General features: G+C 38.1%; 1 protein-coding gene across 1 annotated transcript; it reads right to left on the bottom strand.

Annotated features, from left to right (window-relative positions):
* Positions 1-5918: 5918 nt before the first annotated feature.
* On the bottom strand, positions 5919-6748 carry LOC129722811 (serine protease SP24D-like). The gene is made up of 2 exons (XM_055676584.1): positions 6126-6748; positions 5919-6069 (listed from the first exon to the last, which is right to left on the bottom strand). The coding sequence occupies exons 1-2, from the start codon at positions 6732-6734 to the stop codon at positions 5935-5937; spliced, it is 744 nt and encodes a 247-aa protein (XP_055532559.1). The 5' UTR covers positions 6735-6748; the 3' UTR covers positions 5919-5934.
* Positions 6749-12364: the final 5616 nt, after the last annotated feature.

Genomic DNA, 12364 nt, shown 5'->3' with positions numbered 1-12364 from the left:
GAAGAAATCGCCCATTCTGCTGCGATGTTCACATAAAACTCGTCGTTTATTTCAAACTCTGCAATACATGCACATTTCACCATGCTCCGTTTTGTTCTAATAGGGTGAATTAACACATTGCAGACCCCTTTTCTATAGTGAACCACCCACCAGATTAGTTCATTCTATGTGAAAAGTCTAGTGATTTTCCAGAAAACTTCCATCGGAAAACATCTTGTCCGGCTAATCTGCATCACATTTAAAAATTCCGGTTCAATTTTGGCCATAGCACCAGTTTTGGCCATGATAGAATAAAATTGAAAATTGTGAAAAAGTATCTTAGATTACTTCTAATTCGAAGTCTCCTGTTGAACCTGCTGATACTATTCAACAAAATTATTACAAAGTTTAGCAAATAAATATGCGTAATTTAGTTTTAGAACTTTTAGAACGTTTAGAACTAACTATGCTTTTCCGTTTCACTATACAGCCTAACGTTTAGATAGTTTGCAAGCTATTTTTCATAGAGCATAACTTTGTTTAAGTTTGCTCATTGCTATAACAAATCTTGTTACCAGCATCAGGCACAACTTACTACAGCACATGGATAAAAAAATAGTCATTTTGATGTGATTTTTCTCTGCAATATCAAAATTACCTACAGCTTCTAAAAACGTTCACTGATCCATTCTTGGCCACATATCAATGCAATTCCATGATTCATAATCCTGATATTGGCCATATGTAAACAAAACCATGGTAACGTATTGACGTTTATGCAAAACACGAAATGTATGGAGTTTTTCGGAATGTTATGGAATATGTGAAACTACAGAACTGGTTTGGGATAAGAAAGTCTCCGTTTGGTCAGATGATTTACAAATCTGTAACTTCACTTGTATTTACCGAAACTACCGCTTCGGATTCTTAACCTTAACCTGACTATAGTAAATGGCTCGTGAGTTACCGAAGTTGATGTTAGCAAATAATACGAAAAAGTTTCCATGTGAAAAAGGAAAGAGCGGAAGCTTTTAAATGTAGATCTCTTCCCAAGCACAGTCGACACTAATGGATTCAATCGATCTGACTTTGTTGTTATTGTTGTTGTCACTTTCTGTTTCCGATGCTTATTTACGTTCCTTGTCATTTCATTAGCTACTTAGCCCCTCCTTCTTTCTAACTAACTGACGAAGCCTTGGTATAAAGGTACAGTTCGAACATTTCACCCTATCAGTTCAGTATACTGGCAGCAAGCAGCAGCAGCGGACATCAACACCGATGGCAGTAGGCGAAGTGGATCAGCAGCGGGCAACAGCGGCGGTGGTAGTGGTTAGCTGCAGTTCCTACCTCTTTCAGTTCGGCTTCTCTTCGATCTGAGTTGGACCCCACCAGCGGTAATCCGATTCAGATATCGTTGGGTTAATACAACCCGAAAGTGAAAGAGACTCGCACCGCCAGGTGGTTTGAGATGTATGTATATATAGGGTGTGTGCACATAACGTGTGTGAATATCTGTAGCGTGTGTCCCTCATATATAAGGTGTGTGGCTAGCGAGTGTGGCTTGCGATATAGAGTGTGTGTATGTTTATGGCGTGTATGCATGTCTGTAGCGCGTGTATGCATGTTTATAGCGCGTGTGGCCAGTGATGCCACATATACAGATTTATCTGCATTTATACAGATTTTTTGCGTATTTTACATACAGATATCTGCCTATACAAATTACAGATTTTCTGGAAATAATACAGATTTATACAGATTTTTTTTGGTTTTCATGGGGTCGTAAATTGAACTTATTTATTTAGTTGAAAAACATAAATTAACTCAAATGCGGTGGAGCGTGTCGGAGGTGAATCACGGAAAAATACGGATATGTCTAGTACATATGCAGATTTTATTTTACAGATTTTTTCAAATTTTACCAAGGTGATAAGATTTTTTGAACTCCAAAATACAGATGAAAATGTGGCATCACTGCATGTGGCACCGCCACCGGCACCGCTAGATTTGAGCAACCACCATCATCCAGCGTATGTCTTTGGGCTATATAAGAGACTGTTTCTCCTCAAGCAAAGCAGAAGGACGAATGACCGTTTGGGGTTAAAGTCCCTTCAAAAGAAATCAATCAATCAAACCCCATCAGTTTCATTACTAAACCGTACCGGTTACATACGGACGCTAGGTGTTAGCAACTGAAAAGAGGAAAGACAAAATAGTACCGGTCATCTCGGGCCGATTTCACCCGTAATGCTGGTGGCTGTTAGTAGTACATGGCTACTGCAAAATACTCAAATATCTGGAATTCTGGACGGACTAACCAGTAAATAAGAATAATCGGCAACTGGTACCTTTTGGTGCCTCGAAGTTTTGTAATAGAAGCGTTGCAATTCCCTCTACTATTTGTTTTAATGGAATATAAAAATACGGTAGTCAACGTCATGCGGTCGTGTCTTGTATACCACCCTCCTATTTGTTTTCGATGTGACTTTTCTATTTTTGATTCTATCAAAACTTGGTCTTCAAACAACTTTTAGATCTTTTTGAGGTGCATATTTTCTCTGAATACTTGAGAGCGCTATCTCATTCACAAGAAAAGTTATTAGGTTTTTCCCTTACAAAATACGCCCTTTTCAAATGTTTGTATCTAGTTAAATAGCAAACACAAACCGAAACTATTGATTGCGTTTGAAAGGTCGTACTTTTCTGTATATAAAGTCTAAAATTTGGAGGGTGGATATTTTTCTATCTCAAATAAATCCAATTTGAACTTTGCGGTTTGGTTGGATTTCTCGATACATGTCACATGCGTGCTACTATTTTTTTTTTTTTTTTGTATTTGATCGGTCTATATCACTAAACCCAAACAAAAGATCATAATAAATAAGGTTTTTTCAAACAGTTTGATGATTCATGAATGCTATGTGTAAATATAACATAGCTAGCAGGGCAAAGTACTTCAAGTTAGAAATATAATATTCATATGATTTTCTAGTTCGATTATTATAAATGCTAGCCTTTAAGTTAGTTCAAAAACGAGGATTTTTTGCTGTTAAAATATATCTATATGATAAAGTCAAATTATAAAATTAATTTGTGTGACTTCAACTTTTTCGCGATTTGGCCACAATAGGAGACCCAAGTGGCCAATTTAGAAATGATATGGCCAGAATAGAAGCCTAGAGAAGTTTTTTGGTTGGAAAATATGTAAACAATACAACATAATTTGATTATTTAAACTCATTGTTAGTGCAGAATACAGGCGAATTCTTCCGATTTCCCCGATGAAACTATTCAATTACATATTTTTCGAAGGAAGAACGACAAATATCCCTCATACATAACACACTATGGCCAAAACCGGTGCTCTTACCCTACGTTGAGAAAAATTGACTTATTCTGACGGGTGGTGCACCATAGGGTATAATAATAAAGGGGACCACTATAAGTTGATTTACCCAATTCTTCTTATTGTTTTGATCTGGTTCATTATAAAGTTATTATAAACCTCTCAAAAACATGTCTATTGAATTTTTATTAATTTCTCAATAACAAAATAAAAAACTTAAGCAATTTATTTGAAACATTCGTATGCATACAAAATAAATAATCGAAATCCCTGATCAATTTAATATAATGTAACTTACACAAAAAATGGAACCCAAATCACAGAGGATGGATGTGTAGAAACTAGCAACCTTCATTTAACCGTGAGTGATAATGCTCCCGCTATGTGGCGCTCGCGTCGCTGACAAACCAAGCACTGATATCAATAAAATATCGATAAGGCAATATTTATGCAGTGTAACTGGGGCACCATAAGACAGATGTCGTTAGTGTAACAACGTATTTTGATTCAAATTCTTACACACGATTTTAAAATTTTTTATATGAACATGAATGTCTGTTCTCTGTGCCCAAATGCTTCGTACATAGTTATGACTAGATATTTTGCAGCAAGATACAGATGGTCATATTTTTCAACATCAGACAAGCGGACATTCTCATAGACAGGTGTTACGCTGGATGCTAGGAGAACCAGCCTTCCAGGATGCACAGTCATTGTTCTGCGAGGACACAAGGATTTCCGTAAAAGGAAAAAGTCTTCGTGTAATATGCAGTCGATTGCAGAAAAGTTTAGATATTTTTTGTTCCTACTTACAAGAGTGGAAAATCTCTCCCAATGCTTCTTAAACTCAAATGATATTTTTTTCGCATAAGATTAGGGCTTCTTTCCTCAAGCCAAACAATAATCACGTTGTCAAGATGAATGGGGTTATTTTAAGTTGGCCTGACAACGTTAAGTACTTGGGACTAATTTACGATAAAAAACTTATTTTCAAAGAGCACATTGAGAGTATACAAGCCAAGTGCATCAAATATACAAGATTTTTATATCCTCTCATTAACAGGAATTCTAAACTTTGTTTAAAGAAAGAACAAACTTTTGATTTACAAACAAATTTTTAGACCAGCAATGCTTTATACTGTACCGATCTGGTCAAATTGCTGTTCAACAAGGAGGAAAACGCTTCAAAGGATTCAGAATAAAATTCTGAAAATGATTTTGAAGCGTCCTTCTTGGTTTGGTACACTCGAATTACATGGACTTACTGGTGTTGAAACATTAGAAGCTATGTCAAATAAAATTATTAACAATTTTCGACAAAAATCGTTGCAATCCTCAATTGGTACGCTAAGCTCTCTTTATTGCCGATAAGTTAGCAATTAAGTTAGTTGTGAGTTTACTTTCCCTTTTCTGACAAGTAGGTTTAAATCCCTGCGAATGATAAGTCCTAATTGCAAAAGCAAACAAGTCCTAACAATAAAAATTACAAATTTCTAACAGTGTTGAGAAGTCACCATTTGTGATTGGGCACACATACTCATTATTCACTAGTATTTATCATAAATACTTAAGCTACTTACAAATCCCCTCTTTAAAAAAACAATAGGAGAACCAGCTTGGCCTGGAACTCTGGACTGATTAAAATTCGTTCACATGAACACTCGATTCTAGCCTACCTACAGCCATCATCCCAAGAAACCACATATGACAATTCAATCAGTGCATTAAATGTGCGAGGTGGGTACGGATTTGAAAAAAACAAGCAATATCCAGGATGGGTCGGGTACGGGTAGTTGGAACGAATATATTTTCGGTTTCGGGTCGAGTACGGGTATTTTCAACAAACCAGGCTTCGGTTTCGGGTCGGGTACGGGTTTGAAAATTCTCGATGTGTCGGATTCGAGTCGGGTACGAGTGACAAATTTCCCATACCCGACCATCTCTAGTTGAAACCTTTCCAGGGAATTGTAACTAGCGATAGCATTGGCCGGAAGCGTAGAAAGTAGTGGTGAAAAAGCATACACAATAGCACGAACTGAAACAATCATGTCACTTACTCTCAATAGTGATAATGCTAATGATAGAAGTGCGGAATACAGCAAACACTCGGGTGATCTCACAAAAGATTCATGTTTCTAGTCGCGATGATGAGTTCATACAGAAATAATTAATACTGGTTCACAAAATTCGAACTTCGTCTTATAAATCGCACTCAACCGTAAAATATATTTTCACTTGTATCGTGTTTTATTTTCGATATGCCATTCATATAAAGAATCTACTGGCCAACAATTTCAGGTTCAAATCCAAAATATGCAGAGAGAAGTATCAACTTTGTAGAAAAATGGGGTATATTTCGAATATTCAAGTAATGAAATAGAAAAGAACGACGTTTGGTAGAAAAAACTAGAAAGGGAGTGATGCGCATGGAAGAATGCTTATAACCGACTGCACCGATGTAGTCATTTGTGAACCAAAAAAAAAAAAACAATATTTATTTCATAATAAATTTTTCACTAAGCTTTCCAAAATCTTCATGAATTTTTTACAAATTATGCTGAAAAAAAAGCTAAAAGTTGGTTTCTTGGTTCCTTTTCACCATCAAGGATTCACATGTTCTTCGACCCATTGCACGAAGTTTGTGACGTTAGCAAAACCGAGGGATCGTTTCCACAAGTGACGTGCACCCAATTGACGACTCCAACCAGTTCATTGTTAACTACAGCTGGTCCACCAGAATCTCCCTGTAAAAAAATACAGTCATCCAACACGAGAAAAATCTAATTAAAAATCTACTAACGTTACACGGCCCATGAGGGCCAGCTTCACTAGCAACCGCGCAGATAATTCCGTGGTACGTGATTCCAACCCAATCGGTGCACTCCTTCAACGGAATCGATCTCACCCTCGTGTACTGCAAACGCTTACTGGTGGGTTCACCTGCATCGGTCCTACCCCAGCCCGAGACCACCATATCCGTTCCGTCCGGAATCCAACTTTTTCTCAATGCGATCGGTTTAACATTAGCTCCAAACACAAAGTTTTCCACGGTTTCGACCAATCCAATATCGTTGAATGCATTCCCAAAGCCTTCGTGCGGCCATAGTTTTTTCACCATCAAACGCTGGCCACTGTCGCCAGAATCACTGACGTCCAACACTCCGGCTACGACCGTCAACGATTGCACCTGATGCGGTTTTCCGTACTCCAACAGACAATGAGCCGCCGTAAGTACCCAATATGTTCCGACCACTGATCCGCCGCAGTGCAGTTTCTCGCGAAGAAGCAATCCAACCTGGTGGGGGAGTTGATTCGGCTCGGCGAAGTGCCCGCCCACTATGCGAGAGGCGTCCACATTTGTGGTTGTGGCTAGCCAAAATATTACCGATGACACAATGAGGTTCTTCATGGTGTATTGATGATGGCGGTCTGCTGAAGACTGTAATCAAGCAACGCTCAAAAGTGTTGTTTTAAATAGTTTGTGAATAAACTCTCCTGAAGGTTCATGAGCCTCTCGAACTGCTTGAAGTGTTTTGACGGTGACCATAGGCGACGGCTCCGGTACTTTGAGAGATAATTCGTAATTATTAAGAGCGATTTATATGAACTCTTGTTAGATTATCTAATACGATTGTCATAAGTGGTATAGGCTTCGAGAGCTTGCATAATAAGTCACCAATGTTTTTGTTGTGATGAATTTCTTACTCACAGTGTATCTGTTTTGAAAATACTTTTACATGTTGCCCGCTATTATAGATGCATTTTTTCTTACGTTTAGTCGATTTACTAAAAGAATAACAAAAATGATTTGTTGAATAGTTTTTTTGGAAATTTGTGGAAGGATCATTCCAGTATAAACCATTTGTGAAAATATACACATTATACGACATGCAGAACAAAGTTCGATTAGTAATGTAAGAAAAATCTGGGGGTATTTCTGTTTAAAAATCGATTTAATATTTGGGTAACCAAGGTACTATACACACTTTAGATGCCAAGAAAAATCCAAACAAAAACAGAAAAACTATGGACAGTTAAGTAAAGAGCAGAAACTTCTGAAAATTAACCGTGGTACTAGCAGCTGAAATTTAATTTGAAATTTGTGCTTACTCTAAACACAAAAACAAATATATATTTTATGTTGAGATAGTTACGCCCAAGTTAAGTTACAAGAAATCATCAGCACTGTTGGTGTCATAATCCCAGTCCAATATCGATACAGACAGAGGTGCTTATCAAAGTTGAAGTTCTCGCCGAACAATCGAACTGCATCATCTGCTTGCTTTTGCGATCTGGCCCAGCTTTATCACGCTGCTTTCGAGCAGCCACTCCAGGGCCCATTGTGTAAGTTATAAAATTACAATGTTTTCACTACAGTGCGCAGAATTGAATGAAATAATGGGTTAGCGGTGCCCGTAACCCGCTAGGTCCCGTATGCTTGATCCTTTATAATTACTATTTAAAACTGAATACGGTACTTCAGAAAGCGCACTGCCAGCCCCGAACCGGTAAAAAGATAATTACATTTTTCTCAATAGAACCCAAATAAAATTTCAACTAGCGAGTGCCGGAGGCCAATCTAAATCAACTGTATCAACTCTGCTGCAGGCCGGAGCTGAAGCCGTCGGATTTGTTTGCTGACATATCGGAAAGAGTGGTCTTATATCGAGCTAAGATTTCTTCAGCTTATGTTAGGGAAATAGCGGCACCACCCGCGGAGACATTGAATCCTAGCTAGGGGCTCTCTTCACCCTGGCATATTTGTTGAGAGGCCTGTAGGGATGTATGTGTGCGTTAGTGCGGTACTGCAAAGGCAGACAGGCAGGCAGGCAAAAAATGAACCTTCTTTAGCTCTGCGGTGTAAACACATAAAGCTAAACCGAATTTAATTGTGAAAACAGAAAAGCACTTGGAGTGTTTATGATCGGATCAGCCCGCCGAAATTTGTCGCAAGGGATCATCGCACGCTGGCAGGACAGGGAACAAACGGGTAAGCCGTTCCAGTTCCTTTGCTTGTATTAGGACGGGAGAACATTCGTTTCTTGGTTCTGAACTTTTCCTCTGAATTGAACAAAAATATTGAACTGACGGTGAATTTTCCTCCCCTAAAAGGAGAGGTAAAATTTTGAGAACAGCAATCATGTTGCGACTTCTATATGTTTGCGCACAAGATATTTAACGTTGCTCGACTGCTTTCGCCAACCTCATCGTCTTCAAGAGGAAGGAAACTTGTCACCACGCAGCGGGAGAGGTACGGATTTGCTGATTATCCTACCGGTATATATTGCGATAATTACGGTTGATTAATTTCAATCGAAAACACTACCGCTTCGGATAAAACCCGGACGTAGGGTGAATGGGACCTCGGGAGGAATTAACGTTTCGATCATAATTAGAAATTGTCGATCGACAGGAAATCATTACGAGCAAAAACCAATAATATACCGCCAGGATGAACGGGATTTTGGGCGGAATGAATAGATTTGAAAAACGATTGGCGGAAGCATTTCGATTTATTTTTTTGTTACAATTGCTTTTCACATTTTTAAACCGTCTCCGCCTGTGTGAAGGAAACATTTTCGCAATAATATATCAATTTCTTACAGGCAATTGAAATGATACTATCAAAAACCCCCTAGGATCGTGCCTTATTGTCATCGTCCGGCAGTTGTCGTAAAGAATCGGCAAACAACCGTATCGGATTTCACATCATAATTGGTCCAAGGTGTGTAATGCGATATGTTTTCGCTTGGCCTCAGGCCCCTTGACAGTAAGTGTTTCTCACCACAAGATAATTCAATTTCGGTCCATTTGCCCAGAGCTTTAACCTAGGATTTTGATATGCGCGGGAAAACTACAGCCAAAGTGGGCGGCAAAGTTGAAAGAAATGACCATTCGGCGATTTATCCTTTGCGATAAGCTCAGATCGGGATGGTGAGATGTCTGTTCTTTTAAAGTTCCCCCACCCCGGAAGCAAGCAATATATTGCGCCAATAAATCAAATAAATAATAAAATACCGAACTGGATCAGTTAATCTAGACGACGACGACGACGAGGACGACAACTCGGTGCTGTTTGATTTCCCAGCCCCGAGAGTGGATATGCGCGGTAAATAATGAAATTAATTTCCATAATCGTCTGATAAGCGAAAAAGCAAGCTGATAACAACAAAGGCCCGGGTTTATTTGATGCAAATGATCGGAAAAGAAGGGCGCGTAATAAATGCAAGCTAATTGTTCCATCAGATGAGACTTTTCTCACGCGACGTTCAAGGTAAGCGGAATACGTTGGGGTGACAGATATAGAGCGAATATTTCGACTTAATAAAAATAGGTGCCAAGTTGCTAGTAGAGTTTTTTTGACGTTGGACTAACGTCTATATCGAAGTTAGGCACCTGAATTTGAAAATCTAGTAATTCAACCAGGGAAAACCAGGAAAAAGTGGTCAGGTTTTGAGCGCTTATATATCAGTCATTTCTTTTCAGAATTTCGAGGTTTTGGCATCAACCGATCAGAAATTCTTTTACGGTTGAATTTATGTAACAAAAATAACCTATTGTTCGAGATACACTATTGAAAAATTGATAAATCACATCGATTGTCTAAATCATACCGAGCAACCAATCACCACCTCTCTTCACAAGCACAGTCGACACTAACGGATACAACCGATCTGACTTTGTAAACAGTCTCGCAGCTTTCAACCAATAACGAGCTCGCTTTCGGTAGCTGCAACAGGTGTTTCAACACCTTTTTAAAATGCTTCTTTTATCATTACCACTGAACAGATTCTAAACAGGAATGGCTTGATTGATAGGGGAAATATTGCGCAAGATTGTCATATACTAATTTAAATATGTTTTCGATACTAAACTAGCTAAAAGTTGTGTTAAAAGTCGTGCACATTCAACCAATCACAAGCTCGCTTCCCCTTTGCTCGCGAATGGATTTTTGCTTTGGGCTATATAATAACCTGCGTCGTCTCATAGTCATCAGTCAACAAGTGGAAGGCCACTAGAACGGTCTTGAATAATCAGCAGCGGTGGCTGATTCCAGTGGCGAGAGGTAGTGGGCAGCTGCATTTCTTCATTCTGTTCGATAGCTAGAGCTGTTGCGTGTGTATGGCTAGCTATAGCGTGTGTAAGATATAGCATGTGTAGCATATTATGGCTATAGCGTGTATATCTTCAGCGTGTGTACGGATAGTTATAGCTTGTGTGTGGATAGCTGCTGCGTGTGTAATGATTACTTATGGCGTATGTATGGATAGTAATAGCACATGGTTGGATAGCTTATGCGTGTTTATAGATAGTTGTATCGGATGTATGGATAGGAATAGCGTGTGTATGGATAACTTTAGCATGTTTGTATAAAAAACTATGGCTACAGCGTGTGTATGAATAGTTTTAACGTGTGTATAGATAGTTATAGCATGTGTGTGGATAACTATAGCGGGTGTTTATCGAAGATTATTATTGTCATTAAAAATATTAAAACGTCTTAACGAACACAGTTGTGAATTTGATTTTACAGCAGCGATTTTAACTTCTTCAGCCAGTCTTTAGTCATCGAGAAAAAATTACTGCCTATGAATGATCAACACTTATTTACTAAAAATTTCATTGAGATCAAAACAGGTTCTTTTGAGTGTCATAAATTATTGGTAAAAAGAGTTGCAAGTTTTCTCAAAAAGCATTCATTAAATTTTCATTTTTGTTTCTCGGTCCGCGGTTTTGATTTTGTTTCTCGCACACAGAGAAAGAAACAAACTTGTCGCTATCGTGAAAAATAACAAAACAATTAGAAATGCTCTAAATCACAATTGAAGAAGTTAAGATATTTTCCTGTCACTCGCCAAAACCTTGATAACAACTACCGAAAAACGTGTAATTGAGCTCTTGCTGTATTAAGTTATTGAAATAAACGTATTTTTTGTTTAAATACATGAAGTTATATGCTGGGCTGGAGCTAACCTAGCATGAGTTTTATCAATTTAATGACAAACAATTTTTAAATTTAAAATTTTCGTTTGAATCGTTCTGGGCTCCAATTTCAGATAGTTTCGTAAAGTTTGCTTTTTGCTTAGATAGGAAAATTTTACCAATTCGCTCAATTGAATGATTGTCTTGCTGGTGCAGCTACGAACAAAGGTTTGATTCGAATATGTATGAAATGACAGCGATTAAATAAAAGATATCCATTCTTTTAGTAGGGTAGGAAACATATTCTAAGCAGCTTTAGGAACCGCCTGTGTATTCAGACGAAATACTCGAAATGTGCTGGGTGAAACTCAAACAGTAGTATATCAACCTGCTCTCTATCGTTTCCTCTATCAGAACTTGTTTTCGGATTGTAAAACTAAGTTAGCAAACTTTGACAATTTTTCAATCAAAGTTACCAATCGAGGGACACTATTTCAATCACCCCGAACCTATTTTAAGCAGTTTCCATCTGTTTTGCAGGCGTTTTTTTTTCAGCACCTGAAGTGGCTCCTGAATGGCTGCAATATAGGTCGATTTGTTTCAATTGAAATTGTTCACAGATTTCTTTGTGATTAACGGTATTTCTTATATTCGTAAGACAGCTAGACAATCAAAGTTTTCGTTTCCATCATTGAAATTGTCGATAGTGGTCGAAATGCAGGAGTTTGAGGCCTGTTTTCTTCGACTGATTAAAACAGGTGCTACTGCTTAAGCCGTTCCCTACCCTATATATTATTATTCATAACGTTTTAACGTCTCAGCATTCAGAAATGCACTAGATAAAATTGCAGCAAATACTAGAGTTGCAATTCTCTCTATTATTTGTTTTAATGGAAAATAAGAATACCGTAGTCCAACGTCATGCGGTCGTGTCTTGAATACCACCAATACCATTTTTTATTTAAACTGATAAACTAATCTTGAACTAAACTGGGAATTAACAAGTACAAGTTTGAGCAGGAGAAAAATAAACTAAAGATAACTACAGGGTATCACCGTAAAAGTGACACACGTTTGAGTGCCTCTTTCGCATCGTAAGACATACCCTGTTAATCA

This window comes from Wyeomyia smithii, chromosome 2, assembly GCF_029784165.1.
Source record: "Wyeomyia smithii strain HCP4-BCI-WySm-NY-G18 chromosome 2, ASM2978416v1, whole genome shotgun sequence".
NCBI lineage: Eukaryota > Metazoa > Arthropoda > Insecta > Diptera > Culicidae > Wyeomyia > Wyeomyia smithii.
The sequence above is the reverse complement of the archived record's forward strand: the minus strand, read 5'-3'. Positions and strand labels throughout refer to the sequence as shown.

Bases quoted from the DNA above. Each gene is read 5' to 3' on its own strand.
- LOC129722811 (XM_055676584.1), bottom strand. From the start codon at position 6,734: ATGAAGAACCTCATTGTGTCATCGGTAATATTTTGGCTAGCCACAACC. The intron at 6,070-6,125 runs GTTAGTAGATTT...ATTTTTTTACAG, and splicing joins GCCCTCATGGGCCGTGTAAC to GGAGATTCTGGTGGACCAGC.